The sequence below is a fragment of the Chrysemys picta genome, chromosome 4 (genome assembly GCF_011386835.1).
Source record: "Chrysemys picta bellii isolate R12L10 chromosome 4, ASM1138683v2, whole genome shotgun sequence".
NCBI lineage: Eukaryota > Metazoa > Chordata > Testudines > Emydidae > Chrysemys > Chrysemys picta.
Genome location: NC_088794.1, coordinates 105,130,456 through 105,153,414, shown reverse-complemented (window position 1 = coordinate 105,153,414; position 22,959 = coordinate 105,130,456). Strand labels below are relative to the sequence as shown.

At 40.0% G+C, this 22,959-nt stretch overlaps 1 protein-coding gene across 12 annotated transcripts in view; it reads left to right on the top strand.

Annotated features, from left to right (window-relative positions):
* Nucleotides 1-22,959, top strand: part of PRKD1 (protein kinase D1) — a 305,153-nt gene that overhangs the window by 256,099 nt on the left and 26,095 nt on the right. For 9 of the 12 annotated variants that reach the window (XM_065595395.1, XM_065595394.1, XM_065595392.1 and 6 more), the window contains 7 exons: nucleotides 6,616-6,826; nucleotides 11,037-11,114; nucleotides 15,046-15,250; nucleotides 15,930-16,053; nucleotides 16,930-17,007; nucleotides 18,242-18,521; nucleotides 21,390-21,442. In XM_065595395.1, the coding sequence (XP_065451467.1) occupies nucleotides 6,616-6,826; nucleotides 11,037-11,114; nucleotides 15,046-15,250; nucleotides 15,930-16,053; nucleotides 16,930-17,007; nucleotides 18,242-18,521; nucleotides 21,390-21,442 (1,029 nt within the window). The remainder of the gene's footprint in view (nucleotides 1-6,615; nucleotides 6,827-11,036; nucleotides 11,115-15,045; nucleotides 15,251-15,929; nucleotides 16,054-16,929; nucleotides 17,008-18,241; nucleotides 18,522-21,389; nucleotides 21,443-22,959) is intronic. The other 3 variants (XM_065595393.1, XM_065595399.1, XM_065595398.1) reach the window with 1 other exon arrangement.

Genomic DNA, 22,959 nt, shown 5'->3' with positions numbered 1-22,959 from the left:
ATCATCTGATCTGGCCCCTACTTTATCCTCTTCCATCCTCTGCTCCTGACTATAACCTGGAGATTCTCTATCATTAGACTCTCCCCTAAGAAAAGTCTCTGTCCGATCCACATGCTCCTCTGCAGCAGGCAGCTTTCCCCCATCTCCTAGTTTAAAAACTGCTCTAAAAAACTGCTTTTTTAATGTTTAGTGCCAACAGTCTGGTTCCACTTTGGTTTAGGTGGAGCCCATCCTTCCTGTATAGGCTCCCCCCATTCCAGAAGTTTCCCCAGTTCCTAATGAATGTAAACCCCTCCTCTCTACACCATCGTCTCATCCACGCATTGAGACTCTGAAGCTCTGCCTGCCTACCTGGCCCTGCACGTGTAACTGGGAGCATTTCTGAGAATGCCACCACAGAGGTCCTGGATTTCAGTCTCTTCCCTAGCAGCCTAAATTTGGCCTCCAGGACCTCTCTCCTACCCTTCCCTATGTCATTGGTACCTACATGTACCTACGACCACCGGCTCCTCCCCAGCACTACACATAAGTCTGTCTAGATGCCTCAAGAGATCCGCAACCTTCGCACCAGGCAGGCAAGTCACCATACGGTTGTCCCTGTCATCACAAACCCAGCTATCTACATTTCTAATGATCGAATCTCCCATTACTAATACCTGCCTTTTCCTAGCAACTGGAATTCCCTCCCCTGGAGAGGTAACCTCAGTGCGAGAGGCAACCCCAGCACCGTCTGGAAGGAGGGTCCCAACTATGGGTAGGTTTCCCTCTGCTCCCGTTGAATGCTCTGCTTCCCTGGGCCTTTCATCCTCCTCAACAGCGCAGGGGCTGTCTGACCGGAGGTGGGACAATTCTACAGTGTCATGGGAAGCCTCATCAACATACCTCTCTAACTCCGTTAGTTCCTCCAGTTCCGCCACCCTTGCCTCCAAAGTCCATACGTGGTCTCTGAGGGCCAGGAGCTCCTTGCACCGAATGCACACATACGCCACCTGCCCACAGGACAGGTAATCATACATGCTACACTCAGTGCAATAAACTGGATAGCCCCCCCTCTGAAGCTGGGCTTCTGCCTGCATTGTCTCCTAGTTAATGAAGGGGTTGTTTAAAGCAAGAAGTTTTGAATGTAGTTTGGTTTATAGGTTTTAAGGGGAATAAAGGGTATAAGATAGACCCGGCAAGGGACCCGTGCTCCCTTCCTGCTCCCCTTCTAAACTCCCTTGCGAAACTCCCTGTTAGCAGCCCCTCTTCACAAAAGCTCCCTGGTCGCTTGTGTGCTGTTTTATAAAGCCCTGGCCTGGGTGAATGCCCCGCCCACTGATTAAGGCTCAGCCAATTACCAGAGGCTTCTAGCCTTCAGACCTTCCTTTGAAGCTCACAGCTTCCAACTGCCAGCCACAGCACACAGTCCTTCAAACAAACAGACTGACAAACAACAAGCTCAGCACACAGCAAGTAACCCCCAAACACAAACTACAGACAGTCACTTACTCCAAGGGTCCTGTATTTGCTCCTCCTTCACCGGGAGAACTCCCTTGCGAAACTCCCTGTTAGCAGAAGCTCTTTTTTTTTTTAATATTGAGATATACCTATCTCATAGAACTGGCAGGGACCTCAAAAGGTCATCGAGTCCAGCCCCTTGCCTTCACTAGCAGGACCAAGTACTGATTTTTGCCCCAGATCCCTAAATGGCCCCCTCAAGGATTGAACTCACAAGCCTGGGTTAGTAGACCAATGCTCAAACCACTGAGCTACCCCTCAATTCTCCATATTAGACCTTTTGCATGTACTTGTAACTGCATGTAAAACTTTGCCAACCCATAGGATAGAACTTGATTTCTGTCTGTGCTGGAAGGATCAAATATTTCTTTCTGCTATACTCCATGGATTGGAGCAAGTGTATGATGGCCATGTGTAGCTGAGTCATAAATTAGAAAAGAAGGGGAACAGTGCAGATATTTCCCTGAGTTTACAAGAGTGCACCGCACAAACAAGGTACAGTTGAGATTCCAGATGAATTTGGGGATCATGACCCACTAGCAATGAGCAGCTCTAAACTGGGAAACAAGCAGATTTCTCAACAGTGCAAAAAGAAATGAATGCTGCTCATAGGATAGAAGCTAGCCAGCTTTTGGAGGGATGTGATGATTTTTCACAGGGGGGCCTGTATTGAAGACACACAGTAAGGAAAACATTGGCAAAATGGACAACTGCTGAGCTGCTCCCCTCCTTGGAGCTTTCTAGCTCAAGGTGCTGCAGATCCTCTGTGCTCCTGGATTCTCAGATAGCAAGATGCAAAAAAGAGTACTTTCACCTTTTGCTGGCCAGGAGATTGCATAGAGTCCTCTCAGATACAGACCTTGCTATAGTAGCCTATATTATTGTTGTTATTTTGAGCATAGACAATTACAGCAAGCTAAATCTGAAGGTAACTTTGAAGTCCATTCTGATGCTTCAGTTAGTACAATGTACAACTGCCTGTCTTTTAGGTAGGGCAGCTTGCTAGGGCATGGCACCTGTGATCTGTACTCTATATTACCTGCCATTCACTTCCAGGTGCCATCAAAGTGCTTGTTACTATCTGCTAAACCTTAAATGACCTAGCCCTCATTAGTTAGACCCAACTTCTACTGCTCTGCTTTAACTGGAAACTGTAGATATGTTTCAGCTGTCTTTCGTGTCATAGGGAGAAGTTAATGTAAGGAGTGGACAGAGCAATTCTCCATGTCAGACCTTTTGCTATGAAATATGATCGTACCATATAAATATCTAAATACTTTTAGAGGAGAAGATAGGCTACATCTTTTTGTTCAGATTTTTCTACCAGCTGCCATTCTCAGCCCCTCATGGATCATTTGAGGGTGGCTAGTTTGATTATATGAAGGTTGATAAATAGAGCAAATAGAAAAATGGAAATTAGTTTTCGATGGAAACATTCTAAAAAAATATTTAAAAAAATTAAAAATCTTGTTTTTCTTTTTAATTTTCTGCATTTTTTTCTTCTCAGTGTTTCACTAAAACAGATTTTCAAAAGCAGCTTTAGGTTTAAAAAAATTACTCTACACTGAAAATGTTATGATTTCTTGCTAAAGAGCCAAAATGTTTCTGATGAAACATTTAATGAACATTTTCCATAAACATTTTCATTTTGGCCAAAAAGCCATTTGTAATTGAAAAATTAGGCTTTGACCAAATTTTTAACCAGCTCTTACCATGAAATATATGCTCCAAGCTTTGGGAAAGATGGTGTTTGATACCATTCTAATTTATGGAAAGTGGACTCAGATTTGGGTAGGCAGCATGCTTACTGTACATTTTACTAATCATGTTTTTATTTAGGAAGTTTTAACAGATTTACAAATCGTAGCCATGTAAATACCAGAGGCAACAACAATAATTATTGCAATAGTGAGCTTTTGTTTAAAGAAGCCTAGCAGTTACTGGCAGATGAAAGATTAATTCTTCATTTCCTTTTGTGTGACCATTTCTGCTAGGCAGCTTTAGGGGGATTACCAAAGGATCAGTGGGTAATAAATAGGGCTGTCAAGCGATTAAAGCGATTAATTGTAAAATGCCATTTATTTCAATATTTTTGGATGTTTTCTACATTTTCAAATATATTGATTTCAATTACAACACAGAATAGAAAATGTACAGTGTGCTCACTTTATTTTTATTACAAATCCTAGCACTATAAAAAAGAAATAGTATATTTCAATTCCAACATTACAAGTACTATAGTACAATCTCTTTATCATGAAAGTTGAACTTACAAACATAGACTTGTGTAAAAAAAAAACTGAATTCAAAAATAAAACAATGTAAAACTTTAGAACCTACAAGTTCACTCAGTCTTACTCCTTGTTCAGCCAATCGCTCAGACAAATAAGTTTGTTTACATTTGTAGGAGATAATGCTGCCCACTTCTTGTTTACAATGTCACCTGAAAGTGAGAACAGGCATTCACATGGCACTGTTGTAACCAGCGTTGCAAGATATTTACATAGCAGATGCACTAAAGATTCATATGTCCCTTCATGTTTCAACCACCATTCCAGAGGACATGCGTCTATGCTGATGACGGGTTCTGCTCGATAATGATTCAGAACAGTGCAGACCAATGCATATTCATTTTCATTGTTTGAGTCAGATGCCACCAGCAGAAGATTGGTGGTTTTTTGTTTGTTTTTGGTTTTGGTTTTTTTTGGTGGTTCAGGTTCTGTAGTTCCCCATTGGAGTGTTGCTCTTTTAAGACATCTGAGTGTATGATCCACATCTCGTCCCTCTCAGATTTTGGAAAGCACTTCAGATTCTTAAACCTTGGGTCGAGTGCTGTATCTATCCTTAGAAATCTCACATTGGTACCTTCTTTGCGTTTTGTCAAATCTGCAGTGAAAGTGCTTAAAATGAACAACATGTGTTGGGTCATCATCCGAGACTGTTATAACATGAAATATATGGCAGAATGCAGGTAAAACAGAGCAGGAGGCATACAATTCTCCCCCACGGAGTTCAGTCACAAATTTAATTAAAGCATAATTTTTTTATGAGTGTCATCAGCATGGAAGCACGTCCTCCGGAATGGTGGCCGAAGCATGAAAGGGCATAGGAATGTTTAGTATATCTGGCACATAAATACCTTGCAAGGACGGCTACAAAATACCAATGAATGCCTGTTCTCTCTTTCAGGTGACGTTGTAAATAAGAAGCGGGCAACATTATCTCCAGTAAATGTAAACAAACTTGTTTGTCTTAGCGGTTGGCTGAACAAGAAGTAGGACTGAGTGGATTTGTAGGCTCTAAAGTTTTACGCTGTTTTGTTTTTGAGTGCAGTTATGTAACAACAACAAAATCTACATTTGTAAGTTGCACTTTCACAATAAAGAGATTGCACTACAGTACTTGTATGAGGTGAATTAAAAATACTATTTCTTTTGTTTATCATTTTAACAGTGCAAATATTTGTAATAATATAAAGTGAGCACTGTACACTTTGTATTCTGTGTTGTAATTGCAATCAATATATTTGAAAATGTAGAAAAACATCCAAAAAAATTTAATAAATTTCAATTGGGATTCTATTGTTAAACAGTGCAATTAACACTGTGATTAATCGTGATTAATTTTTTTAATCGCAATTAATTTTTTGAGTTAATCGTGTGACTTAACTGTGATTAATCGACAGCCCTAGTAATAAATAGCCAATAATTTGTGATATTTGATTACAGATTACACCTCAGTACTCTTTAATGACTGAGCATGTCCACCATATATGCATATATTCTCATATATATGTATATATAAAACATGACTGGTGTGAGATACCATTGAAACGGTATCTATACACTGAGGTTGCTGGTCCTCTTTTCCAAATCAAACCCTCATTCTCTGGGGTAATTGTTCTAATCATGTCTTAGGAAAGTTCTCGGCAAAGATAGAAAAAAATTAGGTGTTTTTTTTTGGTCAGCCACCATTGCTTCTATTAGAGTTAGTTTTCTGTAGAAAACTGCTTTTCTAGAAAGTTGAGACCCATAATGCCTAAGTACTGGTACCAAGGGAGAGTGGACTAGTTAAAGTTAGTTTTGTTCTCTAAATAAATTTTTAAACTTTCTTTGCTGAATAGCTGGACTGCAATATGTATTCCATGCCTTTCCTGGTCTTCAAAACTTTCTGTGTTGTGATATGAGTTAAGATCTGGATTGTCTGCAATGGTTGTCATTGGTGAGAGAAAATAACTTATTTTATTTCTAGTTCTATCCCAAACCCACAGAGTAGCCTTTTCTAAAGGATGTGTATATATTTCTGGAGGATGTGATTTTCTTTATTAATCCATGGTAGCCTAATGAAGTGAACACTGCTGCAGTTTTCTTGTTCAATACAGACCCAGTGTCTGGTTTGGTAGAGCGCACGCACACACACACACACACACACACACACACGCTCTCTCTCTCTTTCTCTCTCTCCCAGGCCACTTACTGCTTTGAGCTGGCTGGCTTCGTAGTACCACAAAACAGCTAGCTCACCCTGTTTAATGTGCCTCTGCAAATAGCTGCACTCACTCTTGGTCTTTTCTTTTTCCATATACATTCTAACATCATCCTCTGTATTCCTGCTAGGATTTTATCTGGGATGATGACAGGAAGATTTTGAAACAAAAGAGAAATCCATGGCAAAATGTTCATTTTGACTGTGGCTGTTCTTCCCAGCCACGAAATTGCATACTTCCCTTAGCACTCCAGATCTTTTTTTCATTTGCTGTAATGGTTTGACATTTAAATCATTGAGCTCTTCTAGGGTGTTTGAGATCTGAATTCCCAGGTATCGTATACAATTCGTTGCCTATTTGTACCTAAATGTTTTCTGTAGGAACAACTTCTCAGAGTCTGGCAAAATTATAGTTGGCATTTAAGATTTGGCATAATTTACTTTAAATCCAGATGCTTTCCCAAAGTCATGGATTTTCGGGTAATATTTGGTTTTTGCTTAGCTATTTATAATTACATTTTAAGATTAAAGACTTTTTAATTTTTGTGGCAAGTGGGCTTGAACCTTACATTCTTTAAAAATCAGTGACTAACCTAGATGTGTCTAAAATGTTTCTTCTCTGTGTATTTACAGCAAAAGACACCATCTGAATCATTCATTGGGCGAGAGAAGAGGTCAAATTCGCAGTCCTACATTGGACGACCTATTCAACTAGACAAGATTTTACTTTCCAAGGTTAAAGTGCCTCACACTTTTGTCATCCACTCCTACACACGCCCAACAGTGTGCCAGTACTGTAAGAAGCTTCTCAAAGGGCTTTTTAGACAGGGCTTGCAGTGTAAAGGTAAGTGTGATCAACAATATGCTAATTGCATCATTACAAGTGAAGACCAGAGAATTTTTAATAATACTATTTTTTTCAGGCTGTAATCTGAATTTATTAATAATTGTGTGTACAGTAATTTGTAATTTATATAAAACATCAATATGGCTATCCTTTTCTTGGTTCACTGCATTGTTTTAATATTTTTATGTGTGTTAACAATTTACAGGAATCAAGTGGAAGAACCCGTTCAGGTGCATAATAACTGAATATATGAAACATCAATAATAACAGTTCAAAATATTTACCATGTAGTGTTAGAGTCGTACTTATATTTTGGTTGTGATGATCATAATCCCTCATTGATCAGATAGCTGTTACTGTCATTAAAGTGTCTTTAAGGCCTCAATCTTGCAAAGACTCCTGCTTAAAGTTAAGGACCTAAGGATTTGTCTTGATTATGATAAAAGGATGTGGATTTTATAAGAACATGTTAGCTAGCATATTCTGACTAATGTGTTTTAAAACTCTAACATAGACAAGGAAAGTAGCGTGTTAGCACGTGTTAGCTGGTCAAATTGAAACTTAGGCTAGGAGTTCAACTTGATGAGCTGGCACATACTAAAATAGCAGTCTTGTGGCTGCTTTTATCTTAGTGAAGACAACCTTAAATTATCCACAGTTAAGTCCCTCTTGTAATGTTGAGCAGCATACTTTGAAATCAGCTGTTTAAGGCTATGTCTACACTGTGCACCTTACAACGGCGCAGCTATGCCGCTGCAGCCATGCCATTGTAAGGTACAGTGTAGCCGCTCTTTGTCGCCGGGAGAGAGCTCATTTAGCGTTGCCAGAGTAGACTAGCTCTTAGGCTTTGTCCACACCGACACTTTTTGTCGTTAAAACCTTTGTAGTTCAGGGATGGTTTTTTTCACACCCCTTAGCGACAAAAGTTTTAATGACGAAAGTGCCAGTGTAGACAAAGCCTAAGGGCTAGTTTACACTGACAATGCTAAAGTGCTGCTGCGGCAGCCTTTAACATGGCTTGTGTGGTCACGGCACAGTGCTGGGAAAGAGCTCTCCCCGCACTCTAAAAAACCCACCTCCAGGAGAGGCGTAGCTCCCAGCGCTGGGAGCACTGTCTATACTGGCGCTTTAAAGCACTGGAACTTGCTGCGCTCAGGGGGGTGTTTTTTCACACCCCTAAGTGAGAAAGTTGCAGCGCTGTAAATTGCCAGTGTAGACAACCCCTTAGACTAGGGCCTTGTCTAAAGTCAAAGTTATACCAGTTTAACTAAAGATGTGGTTGTAAACTGACTTAAACTAGTGCAAAAACTCTGTGTGGACACTCTTAATTTGATATAAACTTGTTTTAATTAGCTTAACTTGATTCCCTACGGAGTTAAGCAAATCAATATAAACCAAGTTTTAAAAGAAATAAGAGTGTCCACACAGGGTTTTGCACTAGTCTGACTGAATCAGTTTTTAAACCAATTTAAAGTTAAACTGATATAATTTACAATATAGACAAAGCAAATTTCCCCCAGTCCCTCCTCTTTAGTATATTACTACTCTTGTTTTAAGTTAAAGCCGTCTCCACAGGGTAACTGATAAATGATAAAATGATAAAAATTATTCATGGAGTCTAATACTAGTAAAGGGCTACAGTAGAACCTCAGAGTTACAAACACCTTGGGAACCTATGAACACCTATGATGAGATAACTGGCTCTGTGGATGAGGGAAAAGCAGTGGACGTGTTATCCCTTGACTTTAGCAAAGCTTTTGATACAGTCTTCCACAGTAGTCTTGCCAGCAAGTTAAAGAAGTATGGGCTGGATGAATGGACTATAAGGTGGATAGAAAGCTGGCTAGATCATCAGGCTCAACGGTAGTGATCAGTGGCTCCATGTCTAGTTGGCAGCCGGTATCAAGCGGAGTGCCCTAAGGGTCGGTCCTGGTGCCGGTTTTGTTCAATATCTTCATTAATGATCATGGCATGGATTGCACGCTCAGAAAGTTTACAGATGACACTAAACTGGGAGGAGTGGTAGAGACGCTGGAGGGTAGGGATAGGTTACAGAGGGACCTAGACAAATTGGAGGATTGGGCCAAAAGAAATCTGATGAGGTTCAACAAGGACAAGTGCAGAGTCCTGCACTTAGGACGGAAGAATCCCATGCATTGCTACAGACTAGGGACCGAGTGGCTAGGCAGCAGTTCTGCAGAAAAGAACCTGGGATTACAGTAGATGAGAAGCTGGATATGAGTCAACAGTGTTCCCTTGTTGCTAAGAACCGATGCTGTCAGGAACCAGGCCCTAGCAGAATTGTGTATGTTGGAGAAGGGAAGCCATTGCCCGAGGAATGCCAGTACTCATATGCAGGTTTTCAACCAGTTCTTTCAAATGGTTCATTAAGTTGCAAGTTGTTAGAATGACAGTAAATGTGTTTTAAAATTTAGCTTCAGATACCTAGGAAATGACACATCTTGATACCGTAACAATGTAAGCCAGAATCAGCAATAAATACCTAGGAAATGACACATCTTGATACCGTAACAATGTAAGCCAGAATCAGCAGGGGAAAATGTGCTGGGTGCCTGTGTGCTAGAACTGGCAATAGCAGTCATACTAACCATAGTGAATATGCCCCTATGCCTGCTGGTGAAGAGGGTTTACAATTATACATGGGCGTGGGGAAGACAGGACACCATCATTTTAGAACTTGATGTCTCACTGCATTTTGGGCTGTATAAGTAGGAGCATGGAGAGCAGATCGAGGGACATGATCATTCCCCTCTATTTGGCATTGGTGAGGCCTCATCTGGAGTACTGTGTCCAGTTTTGGGCCCCACACTACAAGAAGGATGTGGAAAAATTGGAAAGAGTCCAGCAGAGGGCAACAAAAGTGATTGGGGGTTGGAGCACATGATTTATGAGGAGAGGCTGAGGGAACTGGGATTATGTAGTCTGCAGAAGAGAAGAATGAGAGGGGATTTGATAGCTGTTTTCAACTACCTGAAAGGGGGTTCCAAAGAGGATGGATCTAGACTGTTCTCAGTGGTAGCAGATGACAGAACAAGGAGTAATGGTCTCAAGTTGCAGTCGGGGAGGTTTAGGTTGGATATTAGGAAAAGCTTTTTCACTAGGAGGGTGGTGAAGCACTGGAATGGGTTATCTAGGGAGGTGGTGGAATCTCCTTCCTTAGAGGTTTTTAAGGTCAGGCTTGACAAAGCCCTGGCTGGGATGATTTAGTTGGGGATTAGGTCCTGCTTTGAGCAGGGGGTCGGACTAGATGACCTCCTGAGGTCCCTTCCAACCCTGATATTCTTCTATGAATGGAGGTTGTTCAGGACCAGAACAAAACATTGTGGTTCTTTCAAATGTGTACAACTGAACATTTACTTAATACAGCTTTGAAACTTAATTTAAATTAAACAAGCACAGAAACAGTTTTGTTACCTTGTCAGATCTTTTTTTTAAACTTTCCCTTTATATTTTTAGTAGTTTACGTTTAACACAGTACTGTACTGTATTTACTTTTTTTCTCTCTCTCTGCTTCTGCTGCCTGATTGTGTATTTCTGGTTCAAAATGAGGTGTGTGGTCGTTGGCCGGTCAGTTCGTAACTCTGAGGTTCTACTGTCTATACAAATGTGCAAAAATAGAGAAGAAAAATTGAGCCAAGTTTAAAAGTATCACAACAAAGAGAAAAATTACCGAAACAACTAAACACTTAAATATATCCTGAAAATACCATACTAAAATTATGTACCATTGTAAAGAACAGTCATATTGTTATCTAAAACCCTAGATAGATTTTTCTTATTCTCAATATCAGTCTTCAGAATTGGAGATAGTGCCCCATTCTGTAGCACCAACTAGTCAGACTGCAGCTCACTCCCTGGAAGGACGAATAAAGGTCTTTAAACCAAGCCCTCGGGTCTTTGCGTGGATAAGGCTAGGACTTCACCTCCATTCTGAACAAGCCCCCACCCAGATTGCCATAACTAACATCCCCTCCTCCCCCACCCACCCGCCAGGAAAACTTCTAGTGTGTGTATCCTGTGAGTTGCATTGGCAACTGGCATGTGGCCAGCATAGCATTCTCTGGCCACCTCAGGTTAACTTCCCATTAATCAAATGACAGAGATGGTAACTTTTATGTGTAGAACTGTAATTGTATCAATGAAAAAGGGAAATCAACAAAATTATCTCCTTTTTGTTTTAAATCAGATTGTAGGTTCAATTGTCACAAGCGCTGTGCACCTAAAGTGCCAAATAACTGCCTTGGTGAAGTAGCCATTAACGGAGGTACGTTATCTTCATGACTGTTACTGTCTCTGTTTAAACTAACAATTAAAGGAAGGAGGAGTTTTGTAAAGCAATTTGGAGAAAGAGTTTTTTCCCATTGCCTTAGCATGGCTTTTGCTTTATAATATTTCTGTTTATGTATTGAAGATGAAGTGTGGGAGGAAACCCACTGGTGGTTCATATTTCGTGTTCATCAAAAGGGGTTCTCCAAGATATTTAGCACCTGTAGATAGGCACAGCTGTACCATATTGGCAGAACAAACAGCAGGTTATGACCATAAAATGTTTCACTGAGTGTGGGCTATCAGCAGCATACATTTTGTGGGGTATCAGTGGCTGCCAAAAAACTTCCAACCCCCTAGGCAATAAAAGAGGACACTTACCTATCGGAGACAAAACACAAATTGTATTTTACTCTGGGAAGGAACATGTGTTTACTGTAGGATAATCTTCCTGAGCAGAAATGTATACCTGAAAGAACTGGGAAGGCCCTCCAGGAAAAAAATTCTACCCCTTCCTGTTGGCATGATGCTCATTACATCAACTGCCTGCCAGAAATGAAAGCTTGAAAATCTGCCCACTTTCCCCTGCACGTGGTGTAAGTTTTGTGTCAAGCGCAGGAATGTAGGGATAGGCTTGACAGACGGCACTGGGGGAAAAGAGGGTGGTTTTAGATTAGTTGCTGATTACTTTGAAAATGTCATTTTCCATGAGATAAGGGAAGAAAAAATGTGGTCAAGTGTTACATTTCCTAATGCGTGTTGCAATATTTTAAGTTGTCAGCTTGAACTCTTCATAACTTAAATAAAATACACACAAGGTTTTTATTAAACAATTTCCTCTGTTAAACCTTGTTTCTTAATTCTGTGCTTCACTAAACAGATATTGAGAGTAAAATAAAGATTTTTTAAAAATAAATGTTGGATAAAGTGTCGTTAAACTAGGGAAAACTGACTATAAAAATGAGACTGTTCAATGTTTATTGCTAGTTGGAGAGGGTGAAAATGATGGTGAAGGTTTTAAAAAATAGCTAGTGATTTTGAGTGCCCAACTTGAGACAACTTATTAGGGGCCTGATTTTTCAGAAGGTGAGCACTCAACAATTTCTATGGTCAGGCCCCTATTAAGTGGGCACCCAAAACCTCTGGTCATTTTTTAAAATCTTGGACAAGATGTATACTTAAATTCACCATAACCACTCCTGCAATATACCTCTGTTCGGTCAGGGTAACTGGGGATGATGCCCAAGTAAGGAAGAACACAGCATAATTTTCAAATCTAAGGGCCAAAATATGCTGTAAATTGTTCATATGTTAATTTTATTGATGATGTTATTGATTCTTCTCTATAGAGAACTTCCAGTTGCTTTTAAAAAATTAATCTATGCAGCTTTTCCAATCCAACTTGTATTTTGACAGTGCAAATACCTATGAGCACAGAGCTATGTGGGGTCAGAGAGGGACCATGAGTCACGTTGCTGTCTGGCTGGGGGTACGTAGGGCAGTGCTAAGGAGAAGTGTGGTGTTAAGGAGTTGACCCACAGGCAGAGAGAGGTGCTGTTTTTCAAGAGCTGGGGTGAATGACCAAAGCACTCCCTTAGTTGCTCCTTAATCACTGCCTGAAACCACCTGCTTCCCTCGCTGACAGCTGCAGTCCATTTCCCAGTCACTCCAGCCTTTCCCTTTGGAAAAGTACCATGCTGCTTTCACTGACTTCCCTCTTACATGTGTGTCTGGTGCCAAGCTGATGACAGGCACATGGTGCTATCTCTGTGGAAACGATAGAGTGAAGCAAGCTTGTCTGAAGCTGCTGCTGGGGAAGGAGGCAGACAGTGTATAGAAGGTGCTGACAGGAAGCCAGTTCTCTCTTCCCCAAGTACAGCTCTTCAGAAGCAGGGCTCAGCCATCTGCAGCTCCTGTCCCCCTATACAGTATCTGCTTAATGTTGCTTTCCCCCAGTACCTAGTGAGTTCTCCATCACCCATCCACACCCAGCATTAGGACTCTGTGTGCTGCATCCTAGATGCAGGAATGTAGGGCCCCACTACAACAGGAAGTTTCATCCTTGTATCTCATTGTATTTGTTTAAATAGAGCCTTGGATAGGTATCTTTCTAATACTTTAAATATAAATAAATAAATAAAAATAAAAATGTCACTCTGCCCATCTGCTCTGTGATGCTTCTCCCCCAGAATAGCAATTGAAGGCTGGAGCTATGAAATTCAAAGTATGATTTCATTAATAAACAAATTGAACACTGAATATGAGAGATTATTTTTAACCACTTGTGGGTTTATTTACATAAAGATTAAAAATGCTTAAGTGTTGGGGAAAAAACAGAGCCCCAGACCTTAATGTGCCATCCATGGCCATATGATTACATCTGCCAAAGATGGAGTACAATATGTTCCTTGCACAGCCATATATAAATGATTAGAATCCAAACTGTATTAAACCATTGCCTCTGAGTTGAATGACTAACATACCTAATCATCTGCCACAGTGATCTTTCCTCCTCTCTCTTCCCCTCCAACCCCTTGCCATTTGTGTGAAGTTGATTGACAGGAAAAGCTTTCATGTTCTCTTTCTTCACTGGGCATCCTTTACTGTCAGACTGACTTTATTACCTGACATTTGAGAAGAACCTCCCCCATAGATAGAATGAGTGGGTCGTTGAGAATGCGCAGAGTCTTCCAGGTGATATTTCCCTGTCTCAGATTGCTATAGCTGAGTGGGAACAACTACAGTGTTAATAACTGAAAGGGAATACCCCAGAAAATCTAATGCTGTCTTTCCTATCTGTCAGCACTAGAGGTTTTGGGTGGTTGAATCATAGCCTGCGTAGCATCAGGGTTAAAATAGGCCAAAATAATTTGCTTGAGCTAAAGAGATATAGGTATATTGTATATAGTACATGTTATTTCTTGTTCTAATCTCACTTAGGCAACTCATATCTTGAAGTGAAGAAGAAAGTTCAACACCATGTTAGGAGAAACAAACATAAACACAATATGAAATTTAAATTACTGCTGAAGGAGCACATAACGTAACAGAATCAAACTGGCTCCAGCTAGAGATTGAGTCTAGTTTTAGCAACCACTAAGGAGATGCAATCTGTGTCGCATCTTAATACTTGGAAGGAGGGGGAACCTAATCACTGGTAATTTGGCCTTGGTTTCACCTATCCCTGTCTTTGTTTCACCTCTACAAACTCCACATCCATCCTGAGATGAATCCATTTTGCAATGCTGTCTTATAATAGAACTGTTGAGATCAATCTACTATTTTCATGTTAAACATGGGCACCTTCTGTTCAATAATATGCATTAACATGCCATTCTTTGCAACTTCTATGCAAAGGGGGGGGAAGTGGTGAAAAGGGGGTGATATTTTCCTTTTAGTTAATATATATATATAGTGCTATGGTAAATAATTACCTTGGGAGTTTATTTTAATAGCTTATGGTCACATAACAGGAAATTGCTAGGTTTGAAATTCCTGCTCTCCAACCTAACCACACATCAGTTTGCACCTGTGGACTGCCAACAACTATCAGGCATTGTGCACATCATTCTAGCTGCATAGAAAATCTGCCAAGAATTATAGAGGCTGAATGCCCATCTGTACAGAGAGTTTGAACAAAGGCCCATAGATTAAAAATGCCTGCTTTGACTTTGGCAGTTTTAACAGAAGATCATATTTCAAATTTTCTTTCTGAAAGTATTGCATTTTGACAGGTTTGGGGTTCTGGATAGTAATCCCCAATAATTAGTTAAACTTCATACTTGGTCAGTGTAATAGGTTTACTTTTGTGGAAGAGATGGGCCTAGAGGCTGTAGTGATCAGATGTGGACCTGAACTTTCCCTAAGTCCATGGTTTTGATTTGACCTATCCCTGCTATTTTTATGTAATTCTGAAAACCATATTCCAGATTTGCTTAGTCCTGGTGCTGAGTCAGATGTGGTCATGGAAGAGGGAAGTGATGACAATGACAGTGAAAGAAATAGTGGTCTTATGGATGACATGGACGAGTCTATGGCTCATGATTCTGAGATGTCAATGACAGGATGCCACAGTGACAATGGGGAAATGCAAGATCCTGATCCTGACCATGATGATTCTAACAGAATGATCAGGTGAGCCAGATAGCACAACCTTTACTGCCATATCTTATTGCACCTACTATGTCTATAACTGAGTCAAAAGCTTGAAAAATCTGCAAATATTCTGATTCCTAAAGAGAATGGATTCTCAAATAACTCTTGTAGATGCTTCACTGGATAAATTTATAAGGGATTTGAGAGAGGACTATATATAACTGTCTTGTAGATAAAGCAGCAGCAAATTGAAAAGAAAACAAGCATCCTAGGTCTGTTTGGTTATGAAGTAAAACAAGAATATTCTCTTTTTAGCACGCAGTAGATTTTGATTTTTACTTTTTTCCTGCTATTTTCTAAAAGTAGTGTTAGAATATTTGTGGTTTCAACTGAATGGTTCTCTCACCCCCCTCTTGAGATGTAAGTATATACCTCTCCAATGGGGATGAAAAATGATGTAGCACATTTAGTTGTGTGCTTGTTTCTCAGAATCAGGACCAGTAATGGCCTCATCGGATTCCTCAGCTTGGGGTGGTCACTGAAAGTCAAAGATAGTATACCACACACACACACACACACACACACACACACACACTGGCAAATCAGCTAGTAACAATAAATGTAGACACATGACATACTATGTCATGCTTTGAAAGGATTTTCTTCTGTTTTGTCTAAAATTGTCTAATTTTTTAAGAAGCTTTTATTGATTTTTAAGCCCTTCAACAAGCAACAATATTCCACTAATGAGAGTGGTGCAATCTGTCAAGCACACAAAAAGGAAAAGTAGCACAGTAATGAAGGAGGGATGGATGGTTCACTATACCAGCAAGGACACAATGGTAAGAAAGAATGTTAACAAAGACATCTCTTACTACACATAATTTATAATACTGAAGGACCTGATCCTGCAAATAACTTACACACTTTGTTCACAAAAATAGTACCAAACTACTCAGTGTTTGCAGGATCGGGGCCTAAAGTTGTAACTATTTTATATCTAAGGTCCAATACTCAAAGCCTGAAGCACATGTAACAAATATTCACTCCTCCAGGAGAGAATTAGTTAGAGCACAAAACAAATCTAAAGGTGTCAGATTTACTGTAGCAAAAAGAATATGAAGAAATTTGAAAAAAAAATCTAAGAAAACAAAATCAATATATCTCTCTATTACCTGAGATGTTCTAAAAAATAGCTTTAACTTCTGACTGTCATTTCTTAGCTAGACATAAAGGAGAGTCAGGGCTTTTGTAAAACTGAAAATTACACTATCTGATGCAAGAATATCCACGTCTACTAAGAGGGACATGGAAAACTTGGAGGGGGGAAAAAGTTATTTACCTTCGTAACTGCTGAATCAAGGATAATAAGTTCCGTTTTGTGTGGCATGCTAAAGTGAAACACTAGGGATCATGCTCGGTGCAGATGGAATGTTGAGTGATTTTAGCAGCAAACCTCTAGCAAACTCTATTGAGCATTATGCAGATTGAATGGATCTGAACAGATTTTCAAGGGGACAGAAAAAGGCACCTCTCTGAACCCAAGACTACTCCCCTAACAAATAGAGTCCTCCTGCAAATCATTTAATACAGATCCCTTCACCTAACCACTGTAGAGTTAAATAAAACTTTTGCAAAAGTGAATTTTAATACCAATATCTTGTTCATTTACTTTAAAAAAGATGTTAAGAAATTATTTTATTATTTTTTTATTATAGAGGAAAAGACACTACTGGAGGCTAGACAGCAAATGCATTACACTCTTTCAAAATGATACTGGAAGCAAATATTACAAGGTAAAGATATTTTATGGCTTCTGATATTTATGCAGGGCTTTTCAATCTTTTCCAGTACTGACATATAATGATCAAGAATTGGAGTGAATAGCTGAGTTAGTTAATACTTATTTGTACTACACTAGTGGTAAATCTTTGAACTACACTGTTCAATATTTGTTTTCATCGTTGAACTTGAATACATTTACCTTTACCTTGCCTGTCACAACCAAAACACAGTAGAATTTAATGTTACGATGGCCAGCATAATACTCATGCTGTCAAAGTGATAATATTTGTACTGTTGGTGAGAGATTCAGACTCTGCTGAAAAACCCATTTAGGAAATGATCTGTGAACAGAGGGTTCATTTTCTAACATTCCCATCATTCATAATATAAAACCTATCTAAATGACTATGTATATGGAGGGGGATGTTTTAATTTTGTCCATTGGGCAATTAGTGGTCTGATTTAGACTTGTAATAGGTATGGCTTTTGTTCTCAGGTATTCCTTGTTACAAAGGTAGTTGAAACCTGTGGGCATCATGGCAATAAAAATGTTAAATAATAAAGAATGTTTTAAAGTTTTTGCTGTCACCTTTGACCTTTTGGGCCCTGATTCAGGAAAGCACTTAAGCATGTACTTAACTTTAAATAGGTCCCATTGAAGTTAATGGTCATTAAACACAGGATCATGTGTTGTTGTGAATGGGGCCTTAATTTGTGTCTTCTCTCTCACTTCAAAGCAGCTGAATTCTCCTACACATATACCTTACTTATGGCAAGAAAGGGCAGGGGTGCTGGAACAATTTGTATAATGGGAGTGCTAAGAGCCATTGAACCAAACTGTAAACCTTGTATATGATGGAAACCACTTCAAGCTAGGGGGTGCTGCAGCACCCCTAGTTCCAGCACCTATCAGAAATGTGGCATTTATTTTTCTAATGGAGGTCTGCTTATGTATGGAGCAGCCCTACTCATACCTGCCTGACATTGCCCACTTCATCTCTGTGATGAATTCACAATTATCATTTAAAAGCGCTACTTGGTCCTGCAAAGGACCACTTGCCTCCCAAACAGACCTGTGCATTGTGAAGTCCAAGTTACAAGGTTAGACTCTACGTTAGTTTATAAAAACACATTGCTTTTAGTTACACAACCACAATGAAATTAAATGTGGTCCATGTTTTAATCTTATTTGACAGCATGTTGATAGATCTTATTGAAAAAAAAGTATATATCTTCTCTCCTCAGGAAATTCCATTATCTGAAATTTTGTCCCTGGAACCTGCAAAACATTTTTCTTTACTGTCGCAAGAAGCCAATCCCCATTGCTTTGAAATAACCACAGCAAATATAATTTATTATGTTGGAGAAAACCTAGAAAACCTCTCAAGTGTACCACTGAATAATAGTGTTCTCACCAGTGGCATTGGTCTGGATGTTGCGAGAATGTGGGAGATGGCAATTCAGCATGCTCTGATGCCTGTCATTCCTAAAGGGGCTTCGGTTGGATCAGGACCCAGCCTGCACAGTAAGTTGATTTACCCAGTTCCATCTTTACATAAAGGCAGTGGATTAAAATATATATGGACCAGATCTTCCATTGGTGTAAATGAGCATAGTTCCACGGACGTCAACAAGGTTGTGCCCATGTACTCCTGTGGAGGAGCTGGCCATCCATATATTTTAAGTTGTTTGTAGTTTCTCACCGGAACATTTTGGGCTAAGTTTTGCATGAGTGTATGCATATTCAATATACAAATTTATTAGCAAGCAAACAATGTACAAGAAACTTTAGAGCTTGTCCTAAAGTAGTGCATCCTCCTTCTCATAACTGGAGTTACTGACATGACTACTGACCGTATTCAGACTAGGGCACATAGTGTACTGAGGGAGCCTGAGCCCCAGAAGGCTGCATACATTGCTTGCACTTGGGGGATGAGGCCAATGCAAGACCAACAAGAATAAAGAAGGTTATGCACCTTTGGGTTGCTGGAGAGTCTGTAATTGAGTTCTCACTTCCTTTTGTTCCATTTTTCTGATTGTGGGTTCCCTCCTTTTCCTTTCAAGTGGAGTTATGCAGCGGTTTGTGTGAGGGGGGTAGGAACCGAGGGATGGAGAGGATGGGACAAGAGCTGGGTCATAGGAGTTTCATTTGTTTTTTGAAAAAAACTATATTTCAAGGAAGGCTAGGAAATATTCCACTCTCAATTTTGGGTTATTTAGAGCAATAATGAAGTGTAGGCTTTTCCTCTGATCATTGATCATCTTCTGTTGGAGGGCTTGCTGGTGGGCAGAGCCAGATAAAGGCACTCACTCAGCTCCATATGGAGCCCCCTGTAGTCCTGCCTATTCTTGGGGTAATAGTGGCTCTCCTGCCAACAAAAACACCTGCTGAGTTGGTAGGGGGCCCATTGCTGCTTCCCTGTGGACCGGATAGAGTTTCTTCCACTTTCTAGATCACTGATCTGTGAACGACACAAAGCTCTACTTACACTTCGCCACATATGACTTATACAACTATCACCCAGATGGCACAGTGCTGGGACAAAATCAGTTCATGGATTAAGAACAGCAGATTGAAGCTGAACCCAAGCAAGACAGCTATAGTGCAGTCTCCTTTGGTTGAAAGCAAACTTGCACAATTGGTCAGTTCAGTATGGAGTTTAGGAGTGCTCTCAGACTCCTCACTCATTCTAAGCTCTCACCTAGCAGCATCAGTGAGTAGCATTTTCTGTGCTCTCTGACTGACTAGAAGACGCCATTCCATCCTTGCATAAGATGCTCTCATCTCAGTTATACACACCTTTGTCACTCCCCATTAGTATTATATTAATGCAGTATACCTGGGCATCACACCTCCAGTCCTTAGGAAACTCCAGCTTGTACAAAACACCGCAGCACATTTCCTCAGCAACACCAGCTACAAAAAGCACACCAAACCTGTCCTCTGCTCTCTTCATTGGCTTCCCATACAATTTAGGGTTAAGTTGAAGGTCTCAGTCCTTGTTTTCAAGGTGTTCAATGGCCTGGGCCCTGTATATCTAAAAGGTGTTCAATGGCCTGGGCCCTGTATATCTAAAAGATCGCCTAAAGTCTGGGATGAAGATGTTGCTCACAACTCCACTCTTTAGGCGTAATGGAACTTTCTATCATAGGGTAAATAAAGCTCAGCTGCTCAGGAGACATTGCTTTCTCAAGGGCTGGTCCAAGACTGTGGAATGAACTCCTACAGCAACTAAAGACCGTCACAGTCTTCACCACCTTCCGCTCAAGGTGCAAGGCTCTTTGACCTGCCTTCTCGAATGTAAACACAGAGCAGAATGTACATTTTGAATCCTGTCTTACAAAAACAAAACACTGCAGAGGATGAGAAAGAGAATGAGCCACACATGACAGAGATTAGTCATGTTGCTTAATAGACTATTTGAAGGTCCTCAGATACTATTCTAGTGAGGGTGTTATAAGAACAAATATAGAATAGAATAGGGTTCTTTGTCTTCAGGTGGTTGAGATCTAACCTTTAGAAAGGGAAAACTCAACCTCAGGCCCCTCAAGACAATATATAGGCTTTGTATGACTGTCCCCTCTTGAAGGTCTGGAAAGCACAATGGGTAATAAGGGTAACACCATAAACCAGTAATAAATACTAATAATTTGCCCCACATGCAATGACATTTACATACTGAAAAATTATATTTGAAAGGTGTAAATGCCAAGGATAGAATGGAATTGATTAAAGTGATGAAGAGGTGATAAGCAGTAGTAATAGCATGAAATTGTTCAAAGAAAGATTTAAATAATGAAATTTTGTCAGACTCTGGAATCACATCCAAAAGGAAGTGGAAGCCAAATTGCTCAAATCATATAAATGTGGACTATATACAGTCTTGGCGGGGAGCTGAATAAGATGACCTAATTGGTCCAATTTCTGGATTGTCAGTAGGTATTAATATAATGTTATAGAAAGAGACTTTTAGTAACTGTTTGAACTAAAAGCACAACTATCTAGAGCAGTGGTTCTTAACCTGGGGTGCAAGATGCCCTTTCTGGGGGTGCAAGACATGCCAGATTTTTTTAGAAAGTAAATCATCAAAAACACAAATTAAGCACAGGCACGTACGTATAACTACTTTGTTTCATCAAACCTATGTATTTATTAATATTATAAATTTTTAACGATTACTGCGTTAAATTTGAACTGCAAAATTTAAATAAATATATAATTCTATCTCTTTCATTCTATAGTTATGATATATCTAGGTTTAAAGAACTGACCTACTTTAATGATTTTTTATAAGAGGGACGAGAACATATTTTTGAGAACCAAAGGGGTGCAGGTTGCAGTAAAGGTTAAGAACCACTGATCTAGAGTATTTATTTCACTTTTTTCCCCCAGGGGATATATCCATCAGTATTTCAGTATCAAACTGCCAGATTCAAGAAAATGTGGTGAGTGTTCTGTGAATGTTGGTGTTAGACATATGATAAAGCCTGTGAAGAAATTGATCTGTTTTGGTAAGAGGAGTGTTTGAGAGAATTGCTCATCAGCCATTTTTCACTTGGTGATATTTTGCAGAAATACAATTAGGTCTTAAGGAAATCTCCCTTGCAGTACTCTTTTCTTCAGACAGAAGAATTACATTTTGGTAGCTTAGTTGAATGGGTAGCTTAGTTAACTTTTGTTGCAGTATGTTGATTATTAAAGGCAAGACAGGTAAAATTGGCCTGCATAGGTGTTGTTTGTAGAAGGACTGCAAAATATACACCTAAGAGGACAGTCTCAAATCTTAGTAAATATACATTCTCCTGTTGCCAAAGAAAGAGTAGGCATTCTGCACTGCACATCTTCCCAAGAATGGAGCTATGCCAGGGCCTGGATCTGTGGCTCATAGGTGCACATCTCAGTGCACATCACCGGTTAAAACTGGGAACTGTAGTTAACAGGGCACATGACTAGGAACAACTATGTGACCTGCAGACTTCCTGACTCTAAGGGTATATCTATGCTGCAGTCATGAGGTTGCATAGACATACTCGAGCTAGCTTTAATCTAGCTAGATCGAGTACCAGAACAGTGAAGTTGCAGCAGCACAGGCTAAACAAGCTTGCCTGGAACCCTGGTTATTAACTTGGGGGTAGCTGCACAAAAGTTTGTAGTACTATGGCTTCACTGCACTGGTACACAAGTTACCTAGATTAAAGCTAGTTCAGGTATGTCTATACTTCCTGATTGCAGTGTAAACATATGTATAGGCAGGGATCACAAACCAGAGAGACCCAAGATCACAGAGGCCCTACTGTAGCTCTCCATATTAGCCAGGAAAGAGCTATCTCCTGTCCAGCTGCAGAAAACAGAAACACGCTCTATTAAAAGAGTTGTATATCATTTTGAGCCTTTCTGCACCTTCCATTTATTAAACAACAGCCCTGAAGATAGGGATGTGGAACTAAACTTGGGCATTTGCCCTTTATTTGGTCAGCCCCAACTGGCGAATCTGCCAACTGTCTTACACAAGCCTCTTACTCTACCCTGCAATTAGGCACTAGGAATTGATGAGGGGAAGTTCACTGAATACCCTAATATCGAGGGGAGCTCTTTTCTTTCTGCACCTCTCTCAGCTAGGGAAGAAGTTTAAAGAATCTGAAGCCCAAAATTATTAGGTTTTCTCAGACTCACAACTTGTTGACATTATTCTCTCTGGCTGTGGGCTTGGAAAAAGTAAAAAAAGCGCCTCTAAATTCTGCACCTCTACCCACTCATAAAAATTGAGGGGCCAATATTGTCTAGTTGATGGTTACTGCGTTCCCCGCTGTCATCACAGTTAGCTGTTTGCTTTAGAAAATCCATCTGGATGCCCCAAGACTCTCTGTTACTCTAACATTTCATTAAAATGTGCTAATCTAAAAATATGCTAGCTCCCATTTGAAAAATATTTCAAAAGAAGACTTTATTTCCATATCTCAAT